General features: G+C 51.0%; 1 protein-coding gene across 5 annotated transcripts in view; it reads left to right on the top strand.

Annotated features, from left to right (window-relative positions):
* The window catches only part of Schip1 (schwannomin interacting protein 1), a 562997-nt gene that overhangs the window by 505097 nt on the left and 36251 nt on the right, over window positions 1–21649 (top strand). The window contains exon 1 of one of the 5 annotated variants that reach the window (XM_046431244.1): window positions 15506–15648. The exons of 3 other annotated variants lie outside the window; for them this stretch is intronic. In XM_046431244.1, the coding sequence (XP_046287200.1) occupies window positions 15619–15648 (30 nt within the window). In that variant the 5' untranslated portion in view covers window positions 15506–15618. Of the gene's footprint in view, window positions 1–15505; window positions 15649–21016; window positions 21427–21649 lie in introns of those variants that run through there. One more of the 5 variants, XM_046431243.2, reaches the window with a different exon arrangement.

The raw sequence follows: 21649 nt of genomic DNA on the forward strand, positions 1-21649 counted from the left end.
GTCCATGAGGGCTGCAGTCGTGTGGGGGCCAGAGGATGCTCCTATGTGGCTGGAGGCTGGGCCTTAGCTCTTCTCCATCACCCTCTCCGTAGGCCTTCATGTGACCTGACATGGCACTTCTTGTTTCTACTCTGTGAGGTCACCAGGTCCAGCCCTTACTCTAGGGGAAGGGATTAGGCTCCATCCCGTCCAGAGAAGACTGTCAAAGAGTTTATGGACAGGTTGGGTGCAGTGGTGCACACCTGTAATTCCAGCAGCTCTGGAGGCTGAGGCAGGAGGATCACAAGTTCAAACCCAGCCTCAGCAATGGCCAGGCACTAAATAACCCAGTAAGACCCTGTCTCTAAATAAAATTCAAAATAGAGCTGGGGATGGGGCTCAGAGGTTGAGTGTCCCTGAGTTCAATCCCCAGTATCCCTCCCCTCTACCCCCCAAAAAGAGTTTATGGACATATTTTTAAAACCCTCCACCCTCCCTAATCCATATCCATCCACTGTCCGAGGCAAAAACAAACAAACAAACAAACAAAAACCAAAAGAGCAGAGGACAGCGCTGATCACCACCACTAGGTGGAAAGCTCAGCTCTTTCTACTCATCATCCCCTTGTGTTCTGGCCACCAGTGGCTCCTTAGAGACCCACCCCAGCAGTCCCTGGAGAAGGCTTTTGGCACAGTGGCTTTCACCAGGTGATTTGCAGGGCCTGGAGCTACCTGGTAATAATCAGTGGTGGTCTTCGATGGAGCCTCACAGGGGCCCCTATGGTCTGTCTAGGATCTGACTCTGCTTTCTATTGCAGGCTTGTGGGGACCTCCAGACTGTTCAACAGGTGGGGTGACTCTGAGGTGGGGCTGTGCCCTGCTCCTACCTCAGTGATGACCCAGAGTCTTGGTTGGGATTGAATGGTGCTGTCCTGGTTTGCAGGGTCACTTTTCTGGCGACCCTGTAGGTGGCCATTCCCAGCTCTGACCAGACTCCAAATGGACACTCTGCCAGAAGACTTCTGTGGGCCCCAGAGGGCAGCCCTGAGGTCAGTTGTGTAGTTCAAGGTGATTGTCCCCTGTGAAAGAGCAGAACCAGGTGTGAAATCGCAGTGTGTTCATGGCTACCCTCACGGCCTTAGATGCCAGGAAAAAATATGGAGCATTACAGTTTCTTCCTATGAGTTCTTTAGTAGAGAATGTTCAAAAATCTTTAACTTTGGGGCTAGGGTTGTGGCTCGGTGGTGGAGCGCTTGCCTCACACTGGGTTCGATCCTCGGCACCACATGAAAAATAAATTAACAAAACAAAGTCATTGTGTTCATCTACAACTAAAAATATTATTGAAAAAAAATCTTGGGGCTGGTGTTGTGGCTCAGTGGTAGCGTGCTTTCCTAGCATGCATGAGGTACTGGGTTTGAGCCTCAGCACCACATACAAATAAATAAAATAAAGGTCCATCAGCAGCTAAAATATATTTTTTTTAAAAAAATCTTTAACTTTCATTCTGTCTGCAATAAAAAGAAGTTTACACTGTGGCAGGGGGCAGTTACCAGGGCAAAGTCACTGGACACTGAGGAAACAGACGACAGGAGGAGAGGTGGGCCTGGGTCACCCGAACGTGGGAAGCGCCATGCAAATGCTTCTGGAACTACTGTGACTCTGAGTTAAATAGTAGACACTGCTGTGGCATTTAAAACGTGGCTAATGTTACAGAAGCAAGTTTGGGGGCAGGGGAGGCGTGGGGGAGGGATTCTGCCTCACCAGTGGTTGGTGATCGGGGAGATCTCACTGTGGGGCAGCAGCTGGGCGCGTGAGCAAGTCACAGCAGTGAGCAAAGAGGGCAGGGCCCTGGGGAGGAAGGACTTAACTCCACTGAGAACTGGCAGAGGGTGTCCTCCAGGGACTGGGCGAGCACCAGAAGAGCCGTCACGTGGAAGTGGTCCCAGCTGGCCCTCCACAGAGCTTCCCTTCTGCTCTGAGATGGGGCCACCACAGGGTTCCAGCAGGCCTGAGAAGTGGTGGGCTCAGACCCTCTTTTCAAAACTGTTCAGCTACTTGTAGAGAATAGACCCAGGCGGAGGGTGGGAGCCAGCAGCAGGGGGTGTAGGTGAAAGCTTTGCTGGTGGGAGGCGATGGTTCTGAGCAGAGGGCAGTGGCAGGGCGGTGAGGGCCAGTGCTGGATGCGCTGAAGGTTGGCCACAGGCCTCCAGCAACTGGCCTGGGCGTTCTGGTGGAGTGCTGTCCAGGAGGACTTTCTGATGGTGGAAGCATTTTGTCTAGTGCAGAAGGCCTAGCCCACGAGGCTGTTGGACACTCACGTGACCCGGGCAGAGGAACAGTCTGGGCTTTATTTAATTTAGACAGCTGTGTGCAGCCAGGGGCTGACACGCTGGACGCCGGCTCCTGTGAGCTAAAGGGAGGACTGAGGAGGACAGCAGGGACAGGCTGTGCCAGGAAGAGAGCCAGCAGGAGCCAGAGGCCTTGGGAGCCAGCTCTGCAGGGCTGCTCTTGGGACTTGGGAATGCACAGCCCCTTCAGTTGCACCTGGGGCAAAAGCCTGATTGGAGGTGCTCAGGAGAACAAAGGAGAGAGGGAGTAGGGAGTTGCAGCCTCTTGGAGGGCTTTGGTAGCTATCTGGAGATGGGGGCGCTGAGTGGCCTGGGGGTGGGGAATCAGGTGTGCTAAGAGCCCCCTCAAAGTTTCACGGTCATGGATTTAACACAAGATTCCTCAGTGCCACTGTACGTTTTCCTCCAGGCACAGAGTGGCACAGAGCTGAATCTATCCATGGGGTCTAACGAGGTAAGCAGGAAGTGCTGGGACAGGTGACATGGCTCCAGAGGTGTTGGTGGCACTCGGAGGTGTAGAGGAGCCAGGGCGCAATGGCAGTGGGGTGCAAAAGCCACTGTGCCCGTGGCACACAGCCTGGTGCAGTTGGATTGTCAGCAGTGGCTAATGAAGAGAGTGGGTGGAATGACAGGACCAGTTGCTGGAGCACGAGAGGCTCTGAGTGACAGTGCAGAGGACGGAAGTTGTTGGTAATAGCAAGTCGCAGTTGAACCCTGGGAGCAGGGAAAATGGGTCCAAAGGAAGAAGGAGGGATTTACAGGCCCAAATCAGCAGACATGGCTTCAGGAAGGTGACCTCTACAGGCTGAGGGAACCGCTGTGTTTCATGTGCTGCTGTTTCTGCCTGAAATCCTTGTTTGTCTTGGTTTGGTTTTTTCAGGGCTGGGGATCAACCCAGGGCCTTGCGCATGCTAAGCTTGTACTCTATCCCTGAGCTACGCCCAGCCTTCATCCTGAAATTCTTAATAATTTTCTAATAAGGAACCTCCATTTGCATAGGTAGCTAGCCGTGTGCCCATTCCAGCCCTTAAAAACAAATAACCCATAAACATGACCATGGGGCCATCAGGTGGCTCATTGTCCCATCCATGCATTAACATTCAGAGGTGAAAGGTATTTTGAAAATAATGGAAAACATTCAACCATGTTGTTTATAAACAAGAGGATAATTGAGTGCACCTAAAACTTCAGGACTCCTGGTTGTCAGTCACATTTTTGCATATGAAGAGCCCGTGTCACTTTTGGGAGGGTGCCCCACTTGTGATCATCTTCCCTGACTAGTAAGTCTAGATCTGAAAGCTCTCCCAGTCTCAGGCAAAGGGTGGTGGATTAGCATCCATGCTGGGCAGAGGTGGCCTCTTCCTGAAGCTGTTCCTTACCCCTTTTGTAAGGGATATCGACTTCCCCCAGTGTGTACATCCAGCTGCTTGGGGTGAAGAGGGTGGTGATATGGGCAGGGCAGGCAGAGCACACCAGGAGGATCATTCTTGATGTGGACAGATGGCACCTGGGCACTCCACTCACCCTGGGCAGAGCTCAGGGCCCATGTAGGTGTCACTGTCCAGCTCTTGGTGGCCACTGCTGAAGGAGAGCACAGGGCTTTCTGGTCAGCCTGCCAGACCTGCTGTTACTGCACACAGGGCCAGAGCCAGGAGTCACCTGTCACCTGGGCAGGTAGCAGGGCAGGTGCCCTGCCTGCAGGAGTTGTCAGTGGGGGCCACCAGGGCTGCGGCTGCACTGGACCATGCCTTTGAAGGGGAGACTCAGCCGCACTCCTGAGCCTTCGTCAGACGCTGCAGAACTTCATGGAAAGCCACAGCTAAATTGTAGGTTATTTCTTGGTTTTACTGATCACTTTGATTTGCTTGCTGTCCTCTAAGAAAGGAAACATCTCTTTTTCATTCCTTTTTTTTTTTTAATTCCTTTTACTCCAGTCTACATTGTAGTAGGCAGGCCAATTTAAAGATACCCGTCTCTTACAGACCCAGCTGTCATCCTACTGGTCATTTGGCATCCTGTTCTTTTGATTAGAAGAATAGTTGGGAAACTTCACCATTCTTTAAAAATTCTGACTTTTTACACTTTGGCTTTTTTTTTTTTAGAATTCACAAGTTGGCACATCGAATCATTTGCTAATTTTGCCAAGCTACCTCCCGGAACTAAAACTTCATCTCATAAATGGCAAATTGAGAAGGGAGAAGCAAAACATTATGCTATATATTTTTTTTTCTTCTTGCTAATTTGGAGTTGAACTGGGGTGGTCCTCTGGTTCCTGCAGCTTAGGAAGGGGGAGGCTTGAAGCCGTCAATGGGGCTTCTCATCCTTTGTCCAGCCACCTCCCCTCTGAGCCTGCCACAGCCAGCTCACAGCTAGGAGAGAGGAGCTTCAGAGGCCCTGGGCTCACAGGTGGGCTCTGCCATTCCTGAGGTGAGCAGGTGCCGCTTGGCCACAGGGTCAGTCACATTAATCACGGCTGATCACAGGACCCGAGGCTCTGAGGTGAGAGAACGTCTGAGAATTTTGTTCATTTCTTCCTTCACGCATTTGCTCAGATGCCCACCACATGCGAGAGGCCATGTATACTGTGGTAGACACAATCCACTGGACCCCAGGAGCATCCTGTCTAGGGAGGACACCAACGTCATACATCCCGGGAGCTAGTGAGCAGTCAGACTTGGGCAGAGGACTGAGAAGGAAGCACTGTGTGCTAAGGGAAGGTAGCAGAGCTTACTGAGCATGGAGACCGAGGAAAGGCCTCTGGCTCTTAAAGTGACTCCAACAAAGGGGACTGCGTCCAGCTGAGGGACAAGTTGTACCAAGGCCTGAGCAGCAGCAGACTTGGGTGGCCCGGGAAACTCCCAGGCCACCTGCACCCCAAGCTTAGTGATGTCGCAGCTTTCCTTAACAGAATTCCTGAGAAAATCAGCCTACTAGGTAGAAAGGGTTATTCCGGCTCATGGCTTCAGAAGTCTCTGGTCATTTGGCTTTGACAGTTCCTCATAGTGGGAGCATGTGGCAGAGGAGGCTGCTCACCTCCTGGAGCCTGGGAAGCAGAGGGGGAGGGGCTGCAGTCCCAGTGTCCCCACCTCCTAGAGGCTGCCCCACTTCCCAGCTTCCTCAAGCTGGGGACCAAGCCTTCAACACATGGCCCTTGGGACATCTGAGACCCAAATCACAACAGGGAGTGAGGTTCTGAGAGGGGCTGAGGGCATGTGAAGGTAGAGCGGTAGGTCTGCCAGGGACTTGGGGTTCCAACCACAGTGAAATTGGAAACAACCCTGGAGGTTTGAACCTAGATGTGCTGCCACCTGACTGTGTTTTCAGAAGTATCTTCAGTTCACAAAGGGTGAGGCTGTGAGCCCTTAATGCTTATCTCCTTTGGGGGTTGTTGTCAAGAAGCTTGAGGCCACCAGCATCATCCCATCAGGGCAGCCAGGGGAGCAAGTGGCTTCAGTTTACTTCCAAATGGTATTCTACAAATTTATACTGCCTTCTGCTTCCCCTGGTAGTGACAGCCCTGCTAAGGGAATCACAAGGTCCTTTGGACAGTGAATTTGATTTTAGAAGCCTTGAAACAAGCACAGCAGCCTCCACTGTCTGTGCAGGGCTCTCCTGCTCTGCAGAGCTGGGCCAGCCCCCCAATCCTCACACCACTTGGGGCAGAGCCAGGGACAGCCAGAGGAGACATGGGTGTTCCGCAGTAAGGAATCCTGCTCATTTTGGGGCTTTTCTTTGATTGAATGTCAAGAGAAAAAAACAAACCAGCTCTTGGTCCTTGGGCATCACCTGGAGTGATGGAGGAGACAGTGGGGCAGGGCAGGTTTCTCGTGGACCCTGAAGACCCCCAACTTCTCTGGTGGCAGCCCTAGCGAACTTGTAAAAGCCCGAGTGCTCTCAACAAGGAACATGCCGTGGGTGAAGGCTGGCTTTGCTCTTCACAAAGGCTGGCTTGAGCTAGAGGGTTCCAGGAGGCGGGGTCATGGACAGCCCAGGCAGTGCCAGCCTCCCTCCTGGGTCCAACCCGTCACCGTGGAGCAGGTCACACCCTGACCAATGGCTCAGACTCTGATAGAATTTGCTTCTGGAAGCGGAGAAACTTTCCTAGTTCTATAGCTTTTAGATAAAGCAAGTTCATGGGATCATTAACTTTTTTTGGCACTTTTATTATACTTGAGAAAACTTTTTAGACTAGCACTTGTTATTTCAGCCACTAAAATAATCTGTACATGTTCTCGAGGAGCTGGGGATAGAAGGATTGTGAAATAGTGCTGTTGCCACCTCTTGTCCTTTTAGAGCTGGAGGAACCCAGCTCTCAGGAGCTGACCCCAGGGTCACCGAGAGGCTTTCAACACTGCTCCCATATAAGAAAGAAGATCTGGGGAACGTCAGTGAGTTTTGACAGTTCCTTAGAGGTTGTGTCACAGTTCAACCATGAGTTACTCTAGTTCCACCGATTTCTGTGCTGCATCCCAGTGACGCACCAGGAAAAAGTGTCATCAGTTGATGAACAGGAAAGATATGCTCCCCAATTCCTTTCCCTCTTTACATCAGAAATAAAGCTTTTTGAAACTAGACTTTCATGATAAACTATATTTTCACAAGCTAGTGATCCAGTGTGTTCAGCATTTGAAATGTTTTCATGATCAGTGCAAAAAGACACAGCCCCACCTCCGCCTTCCTTAGGTCGCTGCCCAGAAGACCTGGGATTGAAGTCTGGTCTTGCGTTGCTGACTCACCCAATGCTCACATACTATATCTGTGATATTAATTTTGTGTTGCTTATTTGGAAAACTCACTTAAAAGGACAGATCTCTCTTGCAGTTTGGATATGAAAAGCTCATAATACAGAATGTTCAGAGGTGAAGTAATTAGATTACGGGAGCGTGAACTTATCAGTGGATTAAGCCGCCCAATGGACTGATCCTGTGCATGGGCTGCTGGGTGGTTACTGCAGACAGGTGGGGCTGCTGGAGGAAGCCATCACTGGGGAACAGCCTTGAACTACATCTGTCCTTGGCTCTGCCCTCTCTCTACTTCCTGGCTCATGAGCTGAGCAGCTTTCTTCCTCTGCCTTTCCTGAGCACTGGCCATGGCCTGACCCTCTGGAAATTATGAGCACCAGATAAACTTTTCTTACTCCCAGTTGTCCTTGTCAGGTGTTTGGTCACAGAGATGAAAAGGTGACTGACTGACATACCATCTAACAGCCTAAAAAGGGTGGAGGCCTTTGTAAATCAACCCATTTTAGCCTGGTGCCATGGTGCACCCCTGGAATTCAAGCTACTCAGGAGGCTGAGGCAGGAGGATCATGAGTTCAAGGCCGGCCTGGGCAGCTTAGCAAGACTGACTCACAATAGTATAAAAAGGACTTAGGATGGATGCACTCAGTGGGAAAGTGCCCCTGGGTTTAAACCCTGTACTACACACACCTGCTCTTGTATAGTTTAGGACTAGAGGTCCATCAGTAAGAAGGAGCTCCGGGGAACACCCCTGGTGAGATGCACAGCCAAGCCCAGACCAGCTCCTTGATTACTGGTCCAGGTTCTGACTCCAGAACCATCAAAGAGGGCCTGGACTGTAACTGTGGACTTACTAGCATTAGTGCAAGCTGTGCCATTACTAAAGCCACTGACTTATGTACTTAAGTCACAATTGTTATTTAAAAGGTCACTGAAATGTCAGATGGTGGGTCTCATTGTTAACATTGTTCTCTTTGTTATCCTGCTCCCTGGACCTAGTAGGGAACACAGTTGTCCACTAGAGGTCGCCTTCCTCAACAGCAGGGTCTGTCCCCTTCCCCACAAGGGACACCTGGCTCTGACCTGCCACCCTCCCTCCAGGACTGGAGAATCAGGTTAGCTGGATGCACTCATTCCAGTGGACCAGGTATTCCAGGTGACCCGCAGGGAGACCTTCCCCTTCTCACTTCCCCTCATACACTTTGGGCTTGGCCCTTCTTGGAAAACCAGCTTAACTCTGTTGGGAAAATCTTGAGTTAGTTCTGGCAGATTTATACTTTTTCATCACTGCTTTCTCTGACTTTCCAGGCTGGGAAGTGGAGACTAGAAGTAATGGTCCTTAAACGTGACCTAAACTGGGGATGAGACCAGGTAGACGTCACCCAGATTGCCCATACCTCAGTTGCTAATTTCCTGCATCATGTGAATGTTAGTGCACACGGGGCAGGAAGCAGCATGGGGGAGGCGGAGGACCAGGTGTGATGAGCACGTACCTGGGCAGCCTGTCTGCTCTGCAGGCACTGTGAGGCCACAGCTGGAGCTCTGCCTGATGCAGCAGGTTGCAAAACGTCTGTAGCCACTCAGCGTTGCAGGAGTTTTTAGACTAATTTGCACCCATTTTACTGAGGTGCTAAACACCTCATCCTCAATCCCCAGAAAATAAAATTGGAAATAGAGTTCTCAAATACAAATGCAATTCAGAGATCGTTGGCAGGAGAAAAACTGGCCTTTGAGGTTGTGTGAGAAGAATGTGACATTCCCCGTCATGGAGTGACTTTGTCCCGTATTGGTCCATGTGAAGTATTTGTCTCCATCTCCTCTTTGGACAGTTGCATATTTAATTCATCCTGCCAGGTGGCTTTTCAAACCTTACGATATTGAAGCTATCATTTCCTGGACTGGGGTGCAGCCCTGTTCTTGCCTTCCTGAAAGCTGCAGGCCTCCTGTGCATGTGCAGTTGGGAGAGGGGATCTGAGCTGCCTATGAGAGTAGGTGGCACTCCAGATGGCACTCCACTGGCGCAGTCTCTTGCCCAGCCTAGAGGTCAGCAGTGAGGTGAAGGGCAGTGCTCAGGGGAGGGCATCTTGCTGGGACAGGCACAGTTGGGAATTCAGGCACTCTCCCCTCATCTTATGTGTAGAGAGACGTGAGCATTTTTGTGTATAGGTTACAGTTTAAAAGCAGATTCTAATATTTCAAAAAAGAAAATAAGTGACAACCATACTAGTAATTTTCTCAGGAAACTTTTTAATGTAACTTGAGGTAATAAAACATAAGTGTAATGAAGGCCAGAGTAATCAAACTTCTGAGTAAATTATTTTACATAGTTTATAAGATTCAAAAGTAGGTTTCTGGCTTATAAATACAAGGATAGGAAGTCTAACCTGTCTGGTTCTTACCTTTCCCTGTCTTCCCGTCCTGGGTTTAGTACCATCCTCCTCTGGGGCTTCCCTTCCAGGTCTGTGACGAAGTAGCACCTGCCACCCTCTGCCCCACACTCTGTCCCTGAAGTCAGATGGCACAATTCATTAAATCTGCTGAAAACACACAGCAAAGTGCCAGGGTGAGATGGGATGGGCTGAAGCACTTAGGATTCGGGGAAGGCTGGATGGAGGACCACCTGGTCCAGATGCACCCTCTGCCTGGATCTTCACTGTGGGGCACCCAGCCAGCTCTGTCAGACAGCAAGCCCACCACCTTTCCTGGCTGAGCTAGGATTGGGTTTGCATTTGGCAGAGGACCGGGACCAGTGCAGAGGCACCCAAGGGTGGCCCACGCATGTGCTTCTTCATGTTTGCATTCTTTCCTCTGCTCAGTACGCACGTGGACATCTGCCTGACACCAGGGTACTAACTTACCCAAGTGGAGCTGCCCACGATTCTGGCCTTGTCTTCTGCTTGCTCATTTTCTAAATCTAGTACCTCTCACGCTCTCCTGCTATGTTGGGTGAGCCATTGCCTCCTCATGACCCACACCTGGCACATTTTAGGAATCTCATGGAAAAGCTTCCCCCACACCAGCCTGGCCTTCTGGTCGCCCTGTCTGTCTCCCTGCCTGGGGGCCCTGATTTCCAGCAGCTCCTACAAGGACCCAGGCCGTCAGTGGTGCATGCCCTGTGCCCCCATCTACACCAAGACTTTCTCCCTACTCAACATTTCTTTAATGTGGCTCACTGCATCTTCAGCTACAAGGCAGCATGAACACTGCCGGCATTCCTGATCCAACTCTTCTAGCACTGGCCCTTATGGTCATTTTCTGCCCTCCATCCTCACCTTCTCCCTCTGTCCCTGCTGCCCACCTCACCTTTGGGTCTCCACAGGGACACCAGCCCAGCAGCAGCTTCTCTGCTTCTGCCATGCTCAGACTGCACCCTGGGCTTCTGGCTCAGTGAACTTTAATAGAAGTGCTCCCGGCTCCGATGCTCACCTTCTGAGCACACACCCCGAGCTTCCTCCCCAACATGCACTTCTGAAGTTGGAGCTGGGGTCTTTGCACCCCTACACAGTCAGCTTCTGGCTCCATAATTTTCCTCCTACGCTGGCCACAGCCTGGCAGCATGCATTCTGCAGGCCCCTCCCTCCAGGCCCTTCCCTCTAGGCCTCCGTGGTGCCAATTCCAGCTTCCTCTGCACCTCTTGCCCTCTTGCCTTCACCCACGTGTTAAGTTTCTACTTGTGCAGCAACAGATCATCCCACGTCGAACTCAACACTAGTTTATGGCATTGCAGCCCTGAAAGCCAGGAGTTGGAAATGTGTCTCCCTGGGCTGTATTCCTTCGGGGCTCCACAGAGACCCCTTTCCTGGCCTTTTCCACCCTCTATGGGCAACCCACCTCCTGGGCTGCAGCCTTTCCCTCTGTCTTTAAAGCCAACAGTGTTGGACTAGTTTCTTGTGCCCCCATCTACCCGATTCCTCCCCTTGCAGACCCTGGTAGTCATCCTGTGGGCCCCTGGGACCCGGGGTTCTCTTCTCATCTCAATGCCTGCAGCTTAGCAACCTTAGTTCCAGGTGGGGACTGCAGTGAGGGCCTTTGCCAGGGGAAGCAGGAGGGGGTCATGTCCCAAGTGATGGCCTTGAGTCTCTCCAGTGCCTCCCTCAACCAGTCCACTTCTACAGGTTTGGCTGTCCTCCTTGTGCAGAAGACCCTCAGTTCCGTCAGCCCAACTCACTCTCCTAACATCGTTGTTTCTTTCCAGGGCACTAGTTCCATCCATCAGTGGTCTCGAGGCTTCGCAACGTTGTCCTGTCCACCCTGATGCTGACCAGCAGGGCCACAGCTCTTCCCTCCGTGTCTCAGAGTGTGTCCCTGTCTTTTCCTTCCAATCCCCATGGTATCCTCACTCCTGCAGGCCTCTGCACTCTCTGGGTGGTGGCCGTTGCCTGTAATTAGGACAGAGAGAAACCCTCCTGTCCCTTGCTGGGAACCCCTTGCAGCCTCAGAGGTCACCTCCACTTCATCCTGCTGTCATCCCAGAGCCCACAGCAACCCTGTGGTCAGCAGGAGAGGAAACCATGGCCAGAGAAGCCAGGTGGCCCCCAGTGGTGGCCTCATTCATTCTGTTGTTGGGGGCCTGCAGTATGCAGGCACCAGGTCCAGGTGTGGGGGTCAGCGGTGAGGAAACCGATCTGTGCTCTGGATACATTGAGAGGCACCAGAAAAGCCAGCGGCTGCAGAACACCGCATCATGTTGGCCCCAGTGCTCTTCCTGGGCTCTCCTGAGCAAGCGCAGGACCCTGGGAGCCATGAGGCTCCTTCAGCAGCCACTAAGCCTCACCAATCCTGGGAGGCAGGGGCAGCTTGCAGGAGCATCTAGACCTTGTTCCCACCAGGTCCTGAGAATCCAGGGGACACGGGGAAGCTCTGTGCAGGAAGCCCTGCCAGAGCCCCTGTCAGGCCACACCGGGTGTACCTGGCCGCAGCAGCAGCTCACTCTTCTTTGGGGGCCAGTCGGAGGACATCGTGTTCCCTGATCTCACTACTTCTTTTCTCTTGCTGCTTCGTGAAGTAGCACAGCGTAGAGCCACGTAAACCATCCCTTGCTCTCTGTGCTTCTGACAAGCAGCTTATAGGTATTTGGATGGTGACACTGACTTGTGCTCTGGGTCAGGAACATCGTGTTTCCCAGCATCTCTTTGTGAATGTGCGGAAGTTCAAATTTCTTCACAAGTGCCAATCACGTGCCACCTGGACTGTAGGTGAGGCCTTAGGGCCTGCTCTGCCATGGCTCTCCTCGGCCTGTCACTCTGCTCCCCACCAATGTATTTGATGAATTTAGGGTGAGCTTAAACATACAAATGTCCCCTGAAGACTTCAGCCTGCACAACGTTAGGTGGATGGAGTTCAAATTTTGGTAACTGGCTTTTTCTATCCCTTAAACGTAAATGTTATATATAATGAAATTCACAAATTTAAAATATTTTATGCAGTGAGTTTTGACAGGTTTATACACCTGGGTAAGCCAAACACCTAATCAGCTCACATGGCATGGGCCAGGAAGTTTCCCATACCCCTTCCAGGTCAGCTCCTGACCCCAGTCATTCACTTCTGAAACTAAGCTAGGAAGGGCCGCTGATATGATTTTTTACCCTATATTTAATGTTAAAAAAAAAAAAAACCTTTCATTCTGTTGCTACTAATTACCTAATTGAAAAAAAAAAAATGGAGGTTTAAAGACACAGTCATTTGTATTGTGGTAGAAACAGGAACAACATTTCAGCTGAAATACTCTCATCTTTCTTCCTGTAAAACATGACTCTAATCTAGATTCTGGTAAAACCTCACTGTGGCCTCCCTCTGACTGTATGGTAGGTTGATTTGAAAGCCAGCCTGCTTGGCTCCGTGGAAATGGGTTATATCTCAAGTCCAGAGAGACCCCATTCAACATTGTCTTTGTGCAGACTGGGAGGGCTGCTTCCCTGCTTGCTGTGTCCTCCCCTGGTGGCAGGACAGGCAGGGGCCCCCTCATGAGGTCCCACCCCTCATGAGGCTCCACTTTCTCTGGCCCCACTGGCCCCACTTGCTGTGCCCTGCTGTGGCAGGCCATGGCAGAGCTGATGGATGTGGAGCACACTCGCTGGGCACCCATCCAGAAAATCGTGTCTGCTGCTTGCTTTCCATACTTGGATGCTGTTCTGTTGGTGATGGGCATGTCCCAGCTCTCTCAGGCCTCGGTTTGCACATGTGGAGAGGAACAGTGTTGGTTCAGTGACCTCGAGAGGTTCCATCTAAATAGGAAAAGAGCACTTGAATGGGAAGGGAAGTGTAAGGACCACCAGGAAAGGATCTCAGGGCTACGCAGACTGTGTTTAAAATTAAAAGTTTGTCAAAGTGTTTTAGTCAAAAACAACAAATATTAATATTGTTTGGCAAATTGTTCCAGCTCATATGTTCTTGTGACAGCTGGGGTTTGTTTAAAGATTTTTTTTCACTGCCAAATCATAATCCAAATTATAACAGAAAGTCCTTTCCAACGAATGACTGTAAAGAGAAGCCTGCTTCATCTAGTCCTTTTTCCGACTTGTTTGTATCTCTCAGGAGGTTTTTTGACAGGATTTGGATGCAGTTGTCAGAAATCCGCCCTCCCCAGAGCCACTCTGAGTCACCGACCCTATTTATGGAGCAACAACTGTGAAGATCAAGATCGTGTGTGGACTTTTTTAACCACACATGATAAATGTCTGCAGGAGCTTATGTAATATATCTAGCCCCTTCGTGTTTCCAGAAGAGAGCAGAGATCAGCAAGCGGCCGTCACTTGGGAGCATGCTGCTGAGCCCAGAGGTTCCCAGATTTGGAGAAGTTGGCATGTGAAACACTGGCACCTTTGAAGGCAGCTCTGTCCCCAGGAGGAGCCTGCTGACCCAGCCCACCTGTTATGCTCTAGGCTTCTTCCTTTTGGCCACCTCCCTTGTTGTACCCAGGGCCCAGCACCTTTGCTGGTGTTGCTTGAGTGGCTAAGATCTGCACAGGGGAGTCTATCTCAGCCGTGTGGGTGGCCCAGTGGCAGGATGGCGCTTGGGGTGGGGTGTGTTGTCTCCTTCCACTGGGATGCTTCTGTCCTCTTTCTGTACCCCTCACTGCCCAAGGCTCAGCACCTGCCCTGGCTTCTGCTTCATGCACCAAGCTGTCACTGTGGTTCGGTGCCTTGTATGTGGCCTGCCTCTATCTGGGCCCCAGGGAGGAGGCTGGGGGCTTCCGCAGGCCTGTCCTTCCCCTGGGCCCTGGTGTTGCAGCCACCTCTCCCACCACCTCTGGGCAGCACCCACAATAGGGGAGTTGAGTGGAATTAATGGGTTGAGCTTTTCTCTTGTTTGAGCCTCAAATAAAAAAAAAAAATAAAAGTACTTATAAAAATAGAGTTTTTCCTCTTTCCAAGAAACAACTGTTGTTAGAAAATTTTAAAACCACTACTAAACCTCCCTAACAAACTCAGGATTCCTCAGAAGATTACTCCTTTTGAGTCTCAGGCAAACTGGGGTGGAGACTGGTTACTAGTTGCAAGGAAGAGCTTTTAAGGAGATGGAAGGATATTAAAGTGGCTTAAAATAATAGCCCTTCTGATTTGTTTAATTTGGTGACTTAAAATTCAGTCACCTTTTTATTGAGTGTCACTTATGTGCTCAGGGAAATTAAGAGTCACCTGTGGTGACTAAGGAATGTGGATGAGGAAATTTTTCTCCCTTAATTTTCTGTCATTAAGTTGTGGTGAAGAATTTACATTTCCTAAAGGCATAGCAGGGCCCTTGAAGTCACTCAGAAATTGGCCCCCGGGGTTTTCCCAGACACAGGTGGCTCACTGATGTTCCTTTATTATGGTCTGCATGTCCAGAGCTGACCCACTGGTGGGGTGGTGGGCTTCTAGGGTCCTACTGCTGCATCTGGAGTGTCCAGCTTAGGCTCACAGACTGAGAAATACATATGTACAAAGCCTTTTAGCAACAAACACCTGCATGAAATGAATAAATTATACTAATATTTTAATAAGCTCTCTCCCTAAAAAAGGGGGGAATTATTCCATCTTAATTCTATTTGCCTTAAAAGCAGAAATTCGAAAATAAATGGAGACTCCAAAACATCACAAAATACAGTGTTTTGAAGAGCGAAAGCCCTCCCTTTAGTTGCAAAGTTGACGAATATATCAAAACCCGACACTGAAAGCGCCCCTCTCGGGTCCTTTAGCCTGTTGAAAGTTCCAGCTCTCCTCCCTTGGAGGGGCGGCAGCGGGAGGGCGCGCAGGCCCCGCCGCCCCGCGTACCGTCGGCCGCCGCCCCTCCCGCAGCCAGGCCTTCGGCGCGGCCGGGCCTGCCCACTCGGTCACCGCCTTCGCCGGCACCCGCAGGTCGCGCGGCCCGGCGGCCCTCCGTGCCGCGGTGCCATTGGCTGGTGGCGCGGGGCTGTGCCCGCCCTCTCTCCAGCCCCGCCCGCACTGGGCGGCTGCGCAGGTTGCTCAGCGGCAGCATCCATCTTCCCGGGCGCTGCCCGCGCTGCCCCGCGCCTGCCCGCAGCCTCGCCGCGCCGCGCTGCTGTGGGGCTGCGCCCTAGGATGCGCCGAGATGGTCCATCAGGAGAGCTGCGCGTACCAGGTGAGCGCGAGCCGTGCCGAGGACTGGGCCTCTGCAGAGGCCTCCTTCAGCCTCCCGCGCAGCAGGTGCCTCTGCTCGGATTCAGGGCTGGCCATCCTCCACTGGCTGGGCCTCCATCGCGGGCAGCATCTGAATCGCAGTGGGGGTTTCCGGGGAGGGATGGGCAGATAGCTCTGCTGCCTTGGCCTGCGAAGCTCGGTGAATCCATCCTCTGAGGTGTTGATGCTGCGCACGTTCTGCCTGTGCAAATAAGAGGGGCCCCCAGCTTTGAGCTGCGATTGCATTTAGGGGGATTTAGAGGGAGATCGGGTTCGAATTTCACATCGGTAACATTGAAGAATGTGATTTTGCTTATTAGGTAGGATGTGAATTTCTCCTCCTCAAATTTTTAGAATTTTCTCTTAAGAAAATTACGCAAATAGAAAGTCAATAGTTGATCTTAGAAATTAAAAAAAAAAAAAATTAGCCAGCAAGCGCTTGGCGTTTTGGGTACTTGTGTGTTTACGAACTTATGTTTTACCAGTGCACTGGACTAAATGGTTAGTGGGAATCAGGATGCGCTGTGCATTAAAACTACACGTAGAAAAATCTTAACAATGCCTATTACTCTTTCCTGCTGATCTGCTGTCTGGAGTTATGAATTAAACACCAAGACAGTTTCCAGGAGTCAGTTCAGGGTTCTGCCTTCTGCAAGGTGGACTGTGGGGGCAGCATCAAAAGTGTGCTTGCTGTAAACAGAAAAGATGTCTCAGAGAAACTGACCTTTCCAGCCACAGGAGATCAGGCCAGGTCCTGGGGAGTCACTGCTGGCCATCACTCTGTTGATCAAGTTCAGAAGCTCTAGAGACCAGTGCCTAACCCAGCAAGGCCTCTTCTCTGTGTGAGGTGGGTCACCTGAGACAGGCAGGTGTTTCTCATGAGGTCAGATTTCGCAGTAGTAAACCTATGCTGGCAGAACAGAACACTGGCCAGATTACCTTAGGCCAGGTTCCTAAGTAAAGCATGCCTATAAAACATACTCACTTACTCTTTCTCTGCCTAATAATTGAAATTTTATAATTATTAGCTTGTTTCATAGTATCTTCCTTTTATAGGACACTTAGGGACTCAAGATTTGTGGTTCACAGAAATTCTTTTCCTTGCCAACGGTGCAGAGATGTTGAGAAAATAGCCCTCATACCACACAGATATAGTGTAGCTCTGGAGGGTCAGAGACCTGGTTCCCACATAGAGCCTCATCCAGCGGCAGATATGTGGCTGCTGTTGCTCATTATTAAATTACTGTAGCAACTGAAATCTCTTTTCTTCTGTGTTTTCAGAGAAGGGATACAATTTATGTTTTGCAGACCAAGCTAATATAAGATTATTCCCTGAGTATCTTTTCAATGAGCTGAAAGTGAAATTATTGTTTTTGTAGGGTGGAGCATTGGTCAAGTGTCATCAATGTCATCTGGAGAGGGTTATGTTAGCCTACTGCTCTTCCAAAGGAAGACACATTGGTTTTGTTACATATGACCTGCAGTGTGTGGCAAAGACATGGTGTGTTTTGGTAGTTTCAAATGTTTATTGCTGTAGGAGAGTTGAGTGGTTTTGGGGGGTGACGATAGTGAATAGACTGTATGACCATGGGGTTGCAGCAGATGGCTGGGTGTGTGTGTGCTTTTGAAAAGCCCTCCAGGATACCCTGCTCTGCAAAAGCAGAAGCATTAACCTTGAAGCCAAGTCCCCATCCAGCCAGAAGCCTCAGGTCTCGAGCCCCACTGACCTAAGCAACTGGATCAGCAAAGGTGGTTTCCCTAGTCCTTAGCTCCATCTGGTCTCATCTCTGGTGATAGGGACAGCTTGAAATTTTTCAGAAACTTCCCCGTCTGGGATGAGGGCTCCTTTATCTTTGAAGCATGATAATGCAGGGCTTAAGGCAAATTCTTTAGTACAGCATTTCTTATGAGTTAATAAAATTTATTTGGAGAACTGATTCCTTTCCTTCTTTAAGTATACATACTAAGATTTCTGGAGAAATCTTTGATGGAGAGTCCCTGAATGAGACTTCAGCGAGCATTCTCCCCCAATTACATGCACATTTTGGCACATATGTATAGAGGTGTAACTTTATTACCGCCATCACCCCCTTGTACCCACTGCCCTGCCTTGTCCCCCTCCCCTGAATCTATTTTCAACACAATACCAGAGTAAGCCTTTAAAACCTAAGTCAGATCATGTTGCACGTAGCATAACTTTTCAAAAGTTTGTTGTCCTACTTGGAGTACAAGCCCCGACCTTCACAGGGCTGCAGGGACTGTCTTTGAGCACCTGCTCAGCTTGCTTGCCTTTGGGGTCAGCCCTCCTTCGCTGGGCCTTCTGCCCAGTGTGCCAATACCGGGCCAACGTTGCAGCAGATCACCTGTAGTGTCGGCATATACTAGTCCTGAAGCTTGTCCATCATTCAGCTGGCCATCCTGTGTTCAGCCTGGCAGTCCCACCCCTGTCTCCAGGCCTGACTCCAGTGCCACTTCTTGGGGAAGCTGTCTCTGGACTTCCTCTGTGAACCTCCAGCTCCGAAGTTCTGTCTTGGCCTTGCTCTCACACATCCATTTATCAACACCTAGCCTGGAGCATATTTTATTTGACTGCCTGATTCTGCCTCCCTGGCTCTGTATAAGCTCCCTGAGGTCAGGGACCTTCCTCTTTGTCCTCTCTGCTTCTCAGGGATTATGTCAAGGATGGGTGTGCCTGCCTGGGCAATGACACTGCCTAGGAAGGAGGCTTTGCAAACATGGGTAGCTCTGAGGTTTCTCACCTCATGCCTCTCCCACCATCAGCTGCACTTTTCCCCTGGGTGGCATGGGGGCAGGTTACCCCCTTTTCTTGTGAGTTTTTCCACCTGTATCATCCTGGGAGGGTTGGCAGGTCCCCTGGCAGAGTACCTTTCTGTACCAGCAAGGCAGTTATGAATAACAGGCACATCCAGGGGTGTCTGGGACACCCTTTCCCAATTGCCACCATTTCCCAATTGCTTCTTGCCAGAATGTGGAAATACAGTGGGTCCTTGTACATTCCTCTTCCAAGGAGATGACCGTGTTAGAAAGGGGGTTTTGCCACTCTCAAGAGCTGGACAACCCCGTGTGAGCATGTTTGGACCCGCTGTGCCCTGACCCCTGTGAGTGGGAGAGAAGGGACTGGGGGCTGGTGCAGGTTTGTGGTTCTGCTGCCCGTGAAGACTCTCGCGTTGCTTTGCCTTTGTGGATTCTCCCTCACAGAGCCACTTGGTAACAGGCACTAGGCCCATGCTGGCATTTTGGCTGAAGCCCTGTTAGAAGACAGAGTTGTTGTCTTCCATTTTCTGGTCTCTTCAGAGAAGAGCCTTGCCCACAACCTCAAAGCCCGGCAGCCTTCGAAAGGCCAGATTCCTGTAAGTGACCTCTGAGAGACAGCTTGGAAGTATTGTTGACTTGCAAGCACAAGTCTGGGTCAAAGGGTCCCTTTGGCTTAAAAGCTCCCAGGCACACTTCCCTCCTCCAGCAGTTCTGTGTGGGGAGAAGCACACACAGTGTTCCTAGGGTTAACTCCAGACCCCTCTGCTGGCCTCAGGCCTCTCCAGGGTCTGGGCCCTGTAGCCCTGGCTCTGGCACCTTGGTTGCTGGGGTTCCATTCCTGGATGGATGCCTCTGCCAGGAAGCCTCCCACCTTCTGCCACCTACTCAGGCTCCTGCTGCTTCCAGATCCAGAGCCACCTCCTGCGGAAGCCCTGTGCTCTCATCAGGTCAGATTGCCCTCCAGTACACAGATGTCCTTCTTTTGCACCCCATTACAGCAGACAGAGCTTCTGATGACACAGGCCTTGCTTAAGTGCCCAGGAACCCTGCCTCACCCATGGGCCCGTGCCGGTGGACTGAGTAGGGCTTCCTGTGGGTGCTGCTGCTCTTGGCCCAAGGATCACAGCTGCTGTCAGAGCTCAGTGAGAGCTCAGGCCAAGCTTTGCCTCTGGAGCTGGTGTGGCCACCCCAGCAGTGTGAGCACCTGCCCCTCAGCCAGCACTTCAAATGTTCTAGGTGCCAGGATGAGCAAATGGCAGAAATGAGGGGCATCCCGCTTCCATGGGCACTTGTGGAGAACACTCCTTCATACCACCTGCAGCCAGTAGGGAAGGCGCTCACCCCACGCTGCCCTTCTTGATAGACTGAATTTTACCAAGTTTTACTCCATCCTTTTGCTGTATAGAGACATAAACTTGGCGCCTGGTTGGAACACCCATTCTTTCTGCCCAGTTGAGGTGTCACATCCAACACTTAGATGAGGGGCACTTTGCTGTGGTCTCAAATGACAGAAGTGAGGGACTCCAGTGAGCTGGGTTTGACTGTTGTCCTGTCTGAAGGGAACTGGGAGACAGGAAGGAAGGTTAGCTTTGGATCAGAGCTGCAGAGAAGAGTGTCTGCTGAGTAAAAAAAACACAACGGGTCGTGTTCATGCCATGAGTCTTACACAAACTGAAATTAAGAAAACTTATGGAAAGATATGCCTAGCATGTACCAAGCCCTGGATTCCATCCCCAGCACTGCAAAAGCAGAGAATCCAGTTTGGAAAAGTGATGGCCTAGTACCTCTGCTGCTTTCTATGTGAGCATGTCGAGGTGTTGCTAAGTAGAGGCTTCTGAATTCTTTCCCTGCCCTGTTTCTCCTGCAGACTTTTTTCTAAAGCAGGGAAGAGGTATTATTTTTAGCCTATGGCAGTAGTGATTGATGGAGATGAGTGTGTGTGCATGTGTGTGTGTGTGTGTGTGTGTGCGCGTGCGGCATGGGCGCGCTTCTGTTTGTCTGCTTGGTGCGTCAAAACATCCTCCAGCTGTGGGCCTTTCTCCCTCCTTGCTGTATGTGAAGCCCATGAACAAAACAGAAGCCCTGGGAAAAGGGTAGGGAGAGACCAGAAAGGAGCTTTTGCTTTTGTGGGAAGGGCCGCCACTGGCTGAAGTTTAAAGAAAAGTCGAGGGGTCTTTTTCTCTTGCCTGTGTTAGTAGAACAAAGCGCTGCTCCTGGGACAGAGGGGTCCTTCTCTGTGTTGGAATCAATTTGGGTTTTGTGCTGGGGCTCCTACCAGAAAATGAAACTTTTACATCTGATGTGACGATAGGTCAGTTATGGGGAAAGGACAAACAAAAAGAGAAGCAGACCCTGTCTCACTGGTCAGCCGTTGGACGACGCTGCTGCTGTTCTGCTGTGGGACACCCGTCTTGCCACTCACCAGGGAAGTCTGAGCAGCTGGGAGTTTGTGCATCTATTTTTATCCACAACCCACCCCACTCAGAGCAGGAGTGCTAGCTTGCCTTCCAGAGCTCCAGTTTACACTGGGCTGGGGCTGGGGCTGCGGCATGGAGTGACCCTCTTCCCTTGCTGGAAACTGGAAAGGTGCTGGGAAGGGGGCTCGGCAGGGGCACTTGGGGAAGGTGGCCACAGATGGTGGGAAGCCTTGTCAGGAGCAGGGAGCCCCAGCGAGGCAGCTGCCCCGTGCAGAGGCAGGACCCAGCCCGGGCCAGTGGGGCGTGTCTGTGGGACCAAGGGGCAAGGGCAGGACAGCCTGCAGAGACGCTCGCTGCCACACTTCGTGCCAGCATGAGCAGTCGCCAGTGGCCTGGCAAGTGGCACTCGAGCCTGTCCCTGTCGGGATTCGTGGGAGGCTGTTCTTAAGTGAGATCCCGAGGAGTTAAGGATGAATCTGTACAGTGATGGGATAGATGACGTCATCAGCCAAGAATGCCCTCTGGACGTGGAAGGGAATTACAAAAAGGTAAGGGAGAGCGCTTTTGTTTATAAACAATTGGACCATTTTTCTAACTGGGGGAAGGAGCGCCCTTGAGGAGTAGCCAAATTCCACTCCAGGCCGCTGCCACAATATAGCCAGGAAAACTAAATGCACAGACTCAAACACATTAAGCCAAGAGAGGGCTTCCTTCTGCTTCTCCCACCTTCTGTTCATTAATATGTTATAGTGGTGACTGAAATATACGTGC

The sequence above is a fragment of the Marmota monax genome, unplaced genomic scaffold, assembly GCF_021218885.2.
Source record: "Marmota monax isolate L192 unplaced genomic scaffold, Marmota_monax_Labrador192_F-V1.1 WCK01_AAM20220418_F8-fsc00022, whole genome shotgun sequence".
NCBI lineage: Eukaryota > Metazoa > Chordata > Mammalia > Rodentia > Sciuridae > Marmota > Marmota monax.